Source organism: Ursus arctos, unplaced genomic scaffold (genome assembly GCF_023065955.2).
Source record: "Ursus arctos isolate Adak ecotype North America unplaced genomic scaffold, UrsArc2.0 scaffold_28, whole genome shotgun sequence".
NCBI lineage: Eukaryota > Metazoa > Chordata > Mammalia > Carnivora > Ursidae > Ursus > Ursus arctos.
In genome coordinates this window covers 842,810-855,042 of record NW_026622963.1, presented here as the reverse complement: position 1 = coordinate 855,042, position 12,233 = coordinate 842,810, and the positions used below count along the sequence as shown (strand labels likewise).

Here is a 12,233-nt window from a genome sequence, read left to right as displayed (position 1 = left end):
AACAACATAACAGAGCTGGAGACCTAGCTGAGCCTGGAAGATACACCAGGGAAGGCCAGTCTAAGGAAGCAACCGTTAACACCAAACAGTACACAGAGTTAGCTTAACACATCTTCAAATAAATACCTGGAGCTACCACGGGACACACGGCTTCCATCTTATCTATACATTCAGCTGTGGAAGGCTATCAAGGCTCACAAGAAGCTCCCCAAGGCCCACCTGCTGGTTTGCCCTGATTCCAGCCCCTTGATCACATTTCCAGAGAGCTGTTGGCCTAACCACACCATCCACCACCCCCACTGGCTTCAAGAGGTGGCCTGGATGAGAGATCTGTACCCGGGGTCAGCCTTCCAGCCCTGTTCCATTTGCTCTCCCTCGCTGCAGAAGTTCCCTGGATGTTTTCTAGGTCTCCTTAGTGCAGGCCTTTGCCAAAGTTTGAACTTTAGGGAGCAAAATACCACCACATTCACCTTTCCCAGCATTGACTGTCAGTTGTGCTCACTTGAAATTTCCTAGCAGCTCAATGTCAAAGGACAGGTAAAGGGTAACTTTGTATCCACGTTAAGCCTCAAGCCTAACCCCTTGGATTAAGAGCGGTGCAGCTCCAGGTTCAGGGAAAAGCAGAAAAGAAGTATTTGCTCATCTCCTCAATCCCACCGCCAGCTCATGATTATGACAGGTGACAGGTGTTGAGAGAAGCCCAGCTCGCAGTTCTGCACGCAGGGATGCTGCCCCAGCCCCTGCACGGAGCTCTAGGCTGGGCCTCTCTCACCGCTGTCCACAGGGGCTCACCCAGCCTGGGGGGAGGGGTCACATCCAAGAGCTATGCTCTCCTGAGACTCCAAACAAAGCCCCGCTCTGAAAACTTCTCCAGAGAGGGCCCTTCCCTGAGGTGATGATCCAGTCTTCGTAGTCTGACCAGTTCTACGAATTCCAAAGCAGGTTATTTTTCCAGCTTCTTATCAGTCTGGAGTTAGCAGCAAACCAAACAGCTGAGGGAGAGGACAATGAGCAACCTCACAGGCTATATTGAGCAACTCTACCATGGAGGAAATGAGAGCCCTGGGAGCAGATCTGTTCTTGACAACACAGGAGCTCCCTGGTGGGGGAGATGCTGGAGATGGGGTGTGAGGGTGGCTCTGTTCCAACTCAGAGGCTCATCCTGGTCCCAAGCTGGTTCAGGGGCAGACTCAGGCCTTATAAAGGCAGACGCCAGGATGCCTCTTGGCTCTTTCCTCTATCACAGGGAGGCCATGCGAGAGCTAATACCACTCCCAGTGAAGCTTCCTTGGCCGCTCTAAAAGGTCATGGGAAACCAGACAGAAGAGATGAGGTGCTTGACCTGAGAGGCAGGCTGCAGTGTTGTTACCAGTGTGGTCAGCACAGCACACAAAGGGCTCTGGTGACAAGCTCTCTCAGCCCCCTGGCCACACTCCTCCATGCAAGGCCAAGCCGGTTCCGTGTAGTTACCTGACTGCCCACATTAGAGGGACAAGTGGAAGCCAGCAAGAGCTCTTACCAGGGCAAAGCCATTGCTTACTGTTAAGGAGGCAAAGACCAAAGGACTGAGGAAGTCACTGCTCCACGGGGCCAAGACAGCAGGTCTGTAATAAGCCTTGTTTGAAGAAAGGAGCACTGTCCAGCTTCAACAATAAGCAGGGGCCTACTTGAAATTTCAAGAGTAGTCTTTTCTCCAAATGCCTTTTAAAAACTGGCTGTAGGCCTCAAAATGACTTCGTGATAACTAGCTAACAGTTAAACGGATTTTTTGGTTCACAAGATAACTTCTTTCTCGAGAGTAAAAAAAAAGATACACTATTTTTAGCTATAATGGATGGAAGTTTCTTGGGAAGGGGAAAAGCAAAAGAAAGACGGATTAAATGAAGGGGAGGGAGGAAAGAGGGAACAGAAGCTTACGCGGACTATGGCCAGGAGACGAATGTAGTCACTCAGGAGCTCAGCAAGGAGGAAGAAGTCATTGTTGGCTTGTTCCTGGTGGAGCTGCTCAATTTTTTCTTCCACCTCAGCCAGCTGGGAGAGTGCCCGTGACAATGCTGTGTTGTCCTCAGAGCTCCCAAGCATGGCTAGACTCTTTGCAAACTGGGCTGTGTTCAGCGCTAGCTCTGGAAGAAGACAGCAGAGGCCTCTGATCTCACAAGGAAAAGGGACAAGTCAGCTGGCACTGCATGGCATGCCTTAGCAGAGCTGCCCTCTGCATATCGAACCATGGGGGGCTCTGCAACCCAGCCACTTACATTGTTAGTAGTCTGTCTGCATGAAAGAGAGTGAATGTATGTGCACACTACATAGTCTTTCATGTTCTAGAGCAGGACAAACGCTTTCTGTGAAGGGCCAGATGACTGAAGCTTTGTGGACCACATATGGTCTTACTTTCTCTCTTTTGTCACTCTTTGCTTTAAAAATGTAAAAACTATTCTTAGCTCATAGCAATAGGCCGAGGGCCAGATGTGGCCCATGGGCCAGGCCTATTTTGCCAACCCTTACATTGCCTTCATTCTAACGGTTTTCTGCCTGTTCCGATTTCTGATTATACCATGTTTAATGCAGAGAAGGAAAGCATTCAAACTTGGCAAATTTTAGTAGCTCTTAGGCAAAGGTTAGGAGACATACATGGTTTCTGTGAATTTACATATTGCCCATTTGATCATGCAGCTAAAGTGTGTGACATCACTTTGGATATAAGCCACTAATTCACATCATACCAACTTGAGTCCATGTTCCAGGTGAGGCTGGAGGTGGGATGGCTTCCCTGCACCCTTCCCAGATAGAAAGTACAATGTTCACAGTGGCTGAGGTAGGACGTGCAGGGAATACCTTTTTGATGAGAATATCAAGGACTAGATGGGCTGAGAATTTCAATTTGAATGGCCGACAGGCTTGGGAACAGGATGCCTTCCCACCTCCAGCTCACTGGAGACATCAATTCCCCCCAGCTCCAAGTGCATTTCCAAGGTTGTTACCTTTCCTATGGTTGACTAGCGTTTCTACGACAGCATGCAGTTTCCGTAAGCGCTGCTCTTCACACTCCACCTCCTGGAGCTTCTCCTCAAACCACTGAAACACACAAGCCCAGATCTTTAACGGAGGGGACTCATACAGGCATCCAGCACAGCATTTTCTTAGCAGTTTTTTAAAAAACGGACTGAATTATCTTAAAAGTCTCTGAGAAATTCAGGATTCCTTAGGGCTTCTGACCCGTAAGACTGAGGGAGCAGGGGAGCTGAGATGCACAGGGCTACTCACAATGTCTGACTCATTCATCTTGATGGTCATTTTACTGACGGCATCTGTGGCTTTGTTGAACATCTTGAGGAGACCAGCGCTACTCAATGTCTGGGTACCCACGGCGCGTGGCAGCTACAAGACCAAGAAGGCGGGATGGCATGTTATCTGCTGCCCCTATTTTAGGTTCAGAAGAATTAGTATCCATCAGATGGTATGCCCAAAACTTGCCAAACAAATTATATGAACTGTAGATTGTTGTTTTCAAAGGCAGTTAGACACATCTATAACCAGCATGTACAGAAAGAAAAAAATTAAAGGACTATGTTGAACAGAATTAGCAAAATTTTCAGCTTCTGATATAGTGTGCAGAAACAAATGAGAGTACGATTGCGACCAGATGGTCTCGCGTTGAGACTGTCTGCCATCCTAAGCATGAACTGCTTAGATATCAAACATGCGTTTGCTGAAGGACCCTTTGGATTAGCGTACCCTGCACGCAGCTGGACATAGGCCTTGAGAAACTCTGAAGCTGTGCTGCGATTCCATCTGGATTTTCCTCAGTGAACGAAGGTCTAAGGACAGGAGCATTATTTATTCAGATTGAGGTCACTTTTAGGGATGATCTTGCTAAGCCAAGCACGCCCAACATTTAGAAACAATTTGGTTGGTTCAGTCTTACCACTCTCCTAAGGTATGGAAGGGATGCTAAAGGATCTACAGTAAATCTAGTACGCCAGGCTGAAGAACGACGATTCTAGTGGTCAGGACTGTTAGGGCAGTAATTTTCAACTTGGGGCCATTTTGCCCCCTAGGGGATATCTGGCCATGGCTGGAGATAATTCTGGTTGTTCAAACTGGGGAGGGGTGCTACCGGTGTCTAGTGGATAGAGGCCAGGGCACAGGGCAGCTCTCTGGAACAAAGAATGATCCAGCCCAAAGTGTCAAAAGTGCTGATGCAGACAAACCCTGTTTTAGGGGTATGAAGTGGGGATGAGGGGCTAAAAAAGAAAAATAGATACAGGAATCCCAGAGGAATGAAAAGATTTCTGCATTAAGTAAAGAAATTGTAATTAAAAATTTTCATTTTGGGGGGAAAAACCCCATATACTTAGTACCGTTTTCTTCATGAGAGTAATGCATACTGTATGCAAATAAAAATTTAAAAGTAAAAACGAATTGAAAAAACAAATACAAAACGATAGTCCTACCCTGTCACTTACCTCCTGCTAGTTTTTTTTTTTTTTTTGGTGAACAACATTGTTTTATTCCAGTGTTTCTTTTGATCCTTAATGACTAACATGTTCCCATAGCTCTATATACATGCTGTTCAAGTTTCACTTTCCATAAATTCTTTTTTTTAGGTAAGCTCTACACCCAACGTGGGGCTGGAACTCACGATCCTGAGATCAAGAGTCACGTGCTCTACCAACTAAGCCAGCCAGGCACCCCATGTAATTCTTTAAATGCATATTTCCAATAAACATATATAAACACTTTTGTATACTTTCTGCTCATGATAAGAATAAAGTATTTGTTGTATTGCTATATTTCACTTACTTCTTCAATTGTTAGCAATTGGGCCATCTCCAATTTTTCACAATCATGAATAGCCTATGCACAGCCTGTAAAAAAAGACTATCTACTTGAATCAACACTTCTGCTACATGGCAGTTCTGTGGTCTGTGGTAACTGGTTTTGAACCAACGCCCCTCAGCTCTTGGCACAAAATAAGCATTCAATTTGAGCCAAGCAAGTAACTTATGAAATACATGAAAAGGACTTGTCAAACAGATAGTTGTGTTGTTCCATTAAGATAAAACCAGGCTGCAGTCTGACCTCTAAAACCAGCTGCTTTTGACTACAGGCAGAATTTCTTTTATTTCAAAGGCTGAAAAATACCTGTCATTCTTGAGGGCTTACAAATTAGGATACAGTCTCGTACTAAGCTAAATGTAAAGGGCTCAAATGTTTGTTGAATGTACTAGTTTCATTTCACTAGAGGCAGACAGAAATTATGAAATTCAGTTTGAATAATACTAACCTCTTCTTTTTCCAAGAACTCCCTGACATCAGGGTCCTGTAACATGGTAGGATGATTCACAATCCTCTGAAGGTACCTACAAGGTATAAGCAGTTATCTGGCTAGTCAACCTGGCCTCAGAAGGTTTTGGGTGTCATACAGTGTAGGCAAGGGTACAACATCTTTCATTACTTAAAGATGTCCTCAGATAAGGCCCTTAAGTGTGACTGCTCTTAAGTACATTCAAATGCATGGTCTTTACTTTTCTAAAAAGGGAAGAAAAATAACTGCTCAGAAAGAGGCCTCGGAGCTATTTATATTTGACTGTCAAGGGAATATCCTTGTCTGGTCACTCAGGATGAGGAAAGAAAAGAAGATGGTCTATTCCTAAGGTGGGAAGGTCAGAGACTTAGGAAAGGTTAAAGAGCTTACAGAGGTGTGAATCTTTAATTCACTCAAATCTCACCTCTACTACTTTCAGTGAATGTTTCATGAGTAAGTCTCAGTTTCAGCTTCTCACCTGTTCTTATGTCATCAGGAAAATGGCTGCGTGGCACTTACCTTTCTAGAGCGGCCCTCCGTTTTTCAAGAAATTCTGCAGAAGAAGAATCTTCCTTCCCAACTTTTACTTTTGTCATTCCTGGAATGGAATTTGAAAAGTAAAAATAATTTTAAATAAATCATCAAGAATTAAAAAAATAAAAAACATGTTAAAAAAAAAAAACCCCACAAGAGGAAAGGCAAGGAGAACAGCATTACAAAAAACAACAAAAGGCCACTTCAACACTTCCGTGTCATAAGGAGGCACGAACAAAAGGTTCTTTACATGAGAGTCATATTTTAACTAGTCTCAAAGTGCTGAAGGTTCTAAACCCTGGGACTTGCAGAACATTGTATGTTTTCTAAAAGGGGGCCATAGGACTCTGATTATAGACTAACAAACATCAATTGATGGCCAATGAGAAGGTTCCTCAGAGCCCCCCCCCAACCTAGTACATTTCAGTCTGGAGGAAATAGAAATCATTTAAGACTCCTGATACCAATACAAACATGAACACAACATACCCCCCCCCCCCCCCACACAGAGCTGTGAAAGCTCAAAGCAGAGCCTCCTACTGCACCTGAGGAAAGACTACACTGTGAAAACATGCTATTACTCTAGACCTCGTGTAAATTATAGGAAAACATTGGAAATATCTCTTCCCTAACCATAAGATTCCACACTGTTAATAGTAGTCTCATATACTAATTAGAAAGTATATTGCAGAAAGAATGCAAAGGAAAAAAATCCAAGCAGAATAAAGACCACACAGCTTACCTATCAGGCTTTTCTCGGGTGGAGGAGGGACAATAAAGCCATTCTGAGAATGTTTCTCTGAAAGCTTCTCATAAAGACCCAGAAAGTCACTAAATCTTCTTTTCACTGCAAACTGTTTACTCCTGAACATTGGTAAGCTCGTCTTGAGGACAAAAAAAAACACAAGGCAGTTTCATTTCAAATAGAAGATGAGTAAGTATCTTTAAAGTCATCTGGCTGATGTGAAAGGAATCTACTTCCCAGATCCCTGTCCTTTAACCACCTGGCAAATAACTTTCTCCAAGATTGAGATTCTTAAATTTTTTGAACTTCAGTCCCCTCTGGTTGTCTGGGAGTCTACAGAGCCCTTCTCAGAATAATGATTTTAAACGAGTAACATAAAATATATAGGATTATAAAGGCAATGAATTAAATTCAAATCCAGTTGCACTTCCAGGTTAAGAACCCTTGCTCTAAAAGGAAACAGATGTTGAAGTCTAGTTTAAAGTGGAAATCTATGGTCACCTATAACCCATTTATCTTGCACTGCTTTATTAAGGGTATTCACTGCCCGAATTAAAGCAGCAAAACTAAAGACAGACTAAAGGCGGAGAATCAGGTGAAATGTCCACACTGTTGACACTTTAACCTCTAAAGTGTCACGGAATCTAGAACTCACAGGTGGCAGGCCAACAAGTAGTAGTGAGACAATATAAAGGAGACTTGTGATAAAAAAGACTACGCCTACATCATAATGACAGATCATTTAATACTCAGCAGGAAGGCAAAATTTAAGGAGGTTGTCCTTGCCAACTGTTGGCAAAGAAGTATATCAAGGAGAACTTTTACACACGCCAATGGGGGTATAAATTGGTATAAAGACTTTTAAAAAGTTGTATTCCAAAACAAAAACAAAAGTTTGTATTCCCTTTCCTCAACATTTGCTCTATCTATGAGCCAGGGGAACTACTCCTGGTTATACACCTTAGAGAAACTCTTCTACGTGTCTACTAGGAGACGTGCAAGAAAGGTCACGGTTCACAATTACAAAAACTGGAAACATGCCAAATATTCACGACAGGAAACGGGGAAGTCTGTTATGCTCTCATCACACAATGCACTAACTAGAACCACACACAGCATGGACGGTCTGAGAAACAATGCTAGGAAAGAAAGCACTATTTTCAGCACGATGTCATTTTTACGAAACTTAAGAACAAACCAAAACAGTATACTGTTTAGAGATACATATGTGAAGACTCTTTATAAAGGAAATGAGAGACTCAGGAGAGTGGTTGCCCTTAAGGTGTGAGGCGAGGGATAGGACAGGGAGAAACACGCAGGTGGACTCAAGGGTACTCATCTTAAGACTGGTGGTAGGCTCGGGGCTTCACTTTTTATGCTTCATAACCTGCATACAACATTGTGTAAGGTTTGTATGCATTAATGTTACATGAAAAAGGAAGACCAGACCCGAGGGGTAAAAGCGTAGGGAAAGTATTAAAAGAAGCTCCACACAGGAAACCTCATAAGAACTGATGATTTTTAAACAGGTGATATAGTTTGGGGCAATCCACCAAACTAGTTCTAAGCCACAAAGTCCTAAGAGGGATGGGAATATATCAGATATACCACATGTCTTAATACAACTTACAAAGTCTCACACTGAAGTGTTAGCTCTCTGGAAGAAAAGTGGAAAGGCTCAGATGAGATTACCAAAGGGATGCAGGCTTGCTCCATCTTGAGTAAACTTGAAGGAGGATGTTGCAAAGAAACTAAAGAAATACCCAGAAATAATCTGAATGATGACCTTCTTGGTATAAACACCCAAGTCTATTAAGCTGGTCACCAGGAGGTTCACTTGGACTCACCTGCGTTGTGACTTTGTAGGCTACATAGGCATTCATACCATCCCCTGTGGGAGAACAAGAAAGCACAAGAGGATTACTCTGTAAACCAAAGCAGTGCTGATCGTGCTCACATTTAACCAGGAATCATAAGCCACAGGAGCCCTGTATAAGAAGGGATACTTGTTTCATCTCCAAGCTTTATATATCCTACAATCTCCTACTTTGCCTTAGGGTCTCTGTGTCACATATCATGTCCCCACAGATGCTGGCAGGGCCCCGGGTTGAGACAGATAAGAGAGTCAGCCCCCTGTTCCAAGGCCAGGCTCCATTTATACCCTCCACAAAGCAGCACTGGATACTGACAATCCATCGGTTGTTACCATGCCAATATTTGGGCTGGTTATACACATCTGTCTAAAACCAAACAATTCCCTTGCTGTATAAAGCAGGAGGAAGAGAAGGAAGCAACTGATGTAAAAGGAAACAAGCAGTTCTACCCTAAGCTAGCTCTGGGCTCGGTTTGCTCTTTCAGAAACACTGTCACAGACCCCTCCACTGGTGCCGGGGGACACTGACCTCTCTCATCTAGCATGTTCACCCAGAGCAAAGGGCCTGGCAGGAAGACGCTCTGGCTGCCTGATGTCACACAAATCTCTTTCCTGGAGGAATTACTTTTCTGAAAAAGCCTTTGACTGTTAAATAATTTGGGATTCAAGCAATTGTTTTTCTCTGTGGTAGTGTCCTGACCTAGACCACTTAGGGACATAAAGGCGCCATTGACTCCCTGAGCAGTGAAAAGACACACTGGACTCAGACAAAGCTCCAGTGCTAGAATCTGGTGTTCTGGGTTGGTTCTGTTCCCTTCTTCCCAACCCCTCGATTCTTTCCCCACACTAAACAGGAAAACCTAGGTCAACAATTACTAGCTGCTTAAGCTTCTGAACTGGTCCTGGGAGAGGGCCCAGGGAAGAAGGAACAGTACCAGATCAGAAGGGTCCAACACTGCAACTTGGTTTCAATGATATGGCTAGGAATGCCTGCTTTTATAAAGTACACAGACAAGTTGGGAAATTATACAGGAAGAGGGCTTGTCTTCTCTAATCTACCTCTCTAATCCTACCAAAAGGGTGTGCTAAACCTTAGAAATTACACGTATCAATTACCTCTGTTAGTTCTCTTCTAAACCACTTACGCTACATTGCCTAACACTACTGACAATGTTTATCACTGTAAAATGAAAAAAAAAATCTAAATTTACTTAATAGAGGAAGTATTCAAAAATTCATTCACAGGTCATAGTCAAATTTCCAAAAGGTCTATCCCATAATTTAGTGCCTATAATTAAGGAAAGCCTAAGTGCAAACATACATAAAACCTAAGAACAAAGCACAATCTTCCATTTGCCAGCGTTATCAGCTGCTTTTACTAAGGCAAGAGTAGAAAAAACATACCTGCACGTATACAGAGTTCACAAAATATGGAAATGGGCTACTAATACAGCAGTTTTAAATTTGTTAATTTCTTAAATAATTTCAGAAAGTTGAAGATGGCATACACAAATTACCAAGGCTCTAAAAAGCACATCCTGGTAGGAATGGGATTCTAATTAAATCCTAATTAATTTTTTAAAAAGATTTCTTTACTTATTTCAGCGAGAGAGAGAGAGCAAGCGCACACGCATGAGTGGGAGGGGCAGAGGGAGAGTGAACCTGAAGCAGACTCCGTGTCAGTGCGATGCCAGGCTCGATCTCACGACCCTGAGATCACACCTGAGCTGAAACCAAGAGGTGCCCACTTAACCAACTGCACCACCCAGGCGCCCCAATTAATTAATGTTTTTAAGGTTTTATTTTTAAGTAATCTCAACACCCAATGTGGGGCTCTAATGACCCCAAGATCAAGAGCTGCATGCTCGGGGCGCCTGGGTGGTGCAGTCGTTAAGCGTCTGCCTTCGGCTCAGGGCGTGATCGCGGTGTTCTGGGATCGAGCCCCACGTCAGGCTCCTCTGCTGGAGGCCTGCTTCTTCCTCTCCCCCTCCCCCTGCTTGTGTTCCCTCTCTCCCTGGCTGTCTCTTTCTCTGTCAAATAAATAAATTAAAAAAAAAATAAAAAAAAAAAAAGCTGCATGCTCTACTGAGTCAGCCAGGTGCCCTGGATTCTTATTTAGATTGTGTACAGGAATGAGAAGCACGTGTTGAACAGCCCACACAAAGAGAAGGTGGTGTTATAAAGATCAGGTCTTTTTTTTTTTTTTTTTTAAGTAATCTCTATACCGAACATGGGGCTCAAACTCATGACCCTGAGATCAAGAGTTGCATGCTCCACTGACTAAAGCAACCAGGTGCCCCAAGATCAGGTCTTGAATATGAATATTCTTTAAGTAGCTGGTTTCTTGGCATCAGAATCTAGACTATGGTGCCAGGGAATGAAAGCTAATCATCTAAGTGATTTGTATTTCAATAAATCTGATCCATGGGATATTTAAATCACTGTTATGGGTTGAATTCTGTCCCCCTAAAAAGATATACTGAAAGTCCTAATGCCCCAGTATCTCAGAATGTGACCTTATTTGGAAACAGGGTCTTTATAGAAGTAAAGTAAAAATGAAGTCAGAGGGGGAGGGCCCTAACTCAATGTGACTGGTGTCCTTATAAAGAGAAATGTGGACACAGAGAAAGACACACATAGAGGGAAGACAATGTGAAGGCACTCAGGGAGAATGCCCTGTGACAATGAAGGCAGAGATTGGAATGATACATCGATAGGCCACGGAATGCCTGAGGCTCCCAGAAGCTAGGGGAGAGGCATGGAACGATGTTCCCGAGTGCCTTGCTGACACCGTGATTTCAGAATTCTGAGCAAATATATTCCTGTTGTTTTAACCCACCCTGTTTGTAGTACTTTATTACAGAAGCCCTAGGAAACTAATATACTCCCTCCTTCACCTGGTTTATTAAGCATTATGACTTTAATTTTTTTAAACATCATGATTTTTAGATATTAAAACAATCAGTATTATTTACTCACAATTTTTCTTATTCTACCAGGATTTACAGCAGGTAATAACTAGCTTAAAAATCAACGTGCTTACAGAATATTTAAAATATTAGAGAGGCAAAAAATAATCCCGCACATGTAATCCAAAGTCTAGTGGTCCAGGCTCTACCATGGGCCATACTGTGACCTGAAAGGAAAGCTGCGTTTCACCTACTGGTCCTCAGTCTCCTCTACTATTGGATGAGAAAACTGTAAGATGCTCATAAACATCCCACCAGTGCAACCATCTAGGAAAAGTCAAGTCAACAGTTCAGTGACAAACCATTCTGGCATAAAGTCTAATCACACTTTATAAATTCCTCTTCCTAGTTCAGAACAGAAAAGGGGTTGGAAATTACATTTTCCTCTTAACCATATAAACACCACCCCTGTTTAGGAGGAAAAGCTCTGTAAAGTCTCTTCTTTCAAGGACTATATATAGAACAAGGAAAGTCAAGGCCGGCTGGTCTCTGCTCATTAATAGCTTTTACAAGCTTGGAACATGGGAAAGCTATCCGGAAAATCCAAGTTCTGGCCAAAGTTAAGCATTGTGCTTTCTGAAAATCTAACTTCCGCCAAATATGACCAAAATTTATCCTGGGTCCTTTAGTCTTTACCTATCAAAGAGAGATGAAGACTTACATAATTTTTTAGGCTATCAAGTGATAAATGATACATAACAAGAATTCCAAATTTATTGGGGGAAATTTGTTCGGGAATTCCGAACAAATTCAGAACACTCAAATTTTAGAACATGTGTTTTAGGATGCTTAAATGGAATTTAT

General features: G+C 42.9%; 1 protein-coding gene across 2 annotated transcripts in view; it reads right to left on the bottom strand.

The window, feature by feature from the left end:
- The window catches only part of SNX1 (sorting nexin 1), a 45,718-nt gene that overhangs the window by 14,430 nt on the left and 19,055 nt on the right, over positions 1 to 12,233 (bottom strand). For both annotated transcript variants that reach the window (XM_026478272.4, XM_026478271.4), the window contains exons 5-11: positions 8,435 to 8,478; positions 6,585 to 6,726; positions 5,828 to 5,906; positions 5,288 to 5,363; positions 3,265 to 3,378; positions 2,982 to 3,075; positions 1,918 to 2,123 (exon numbers count right to left, since the gene is read on the bottom strand). In XM_026478272.4, the coding sequence (XP_026334057.1) occupies positions 1,918 to 2,123; positions 2,982 to 3,075; positions 3,265 to 3,378; positions 5,288 to 5,363; positions 5,828 to 5,906; positions 6,585 to 6,726; positions 8,435 to 8,478 (755 nt within the window). The remainder of the gene's footprint in view (positions 1 to 1,917; positions 2,124 to 2,981; positions 3,076 to 3,264; positions 3,379 to 5,287; positions 5,364 to 5,827; positions 5,907 to 6,584; positions 6,727 to 8,434; positions 8,479 to 12,233) is intronic.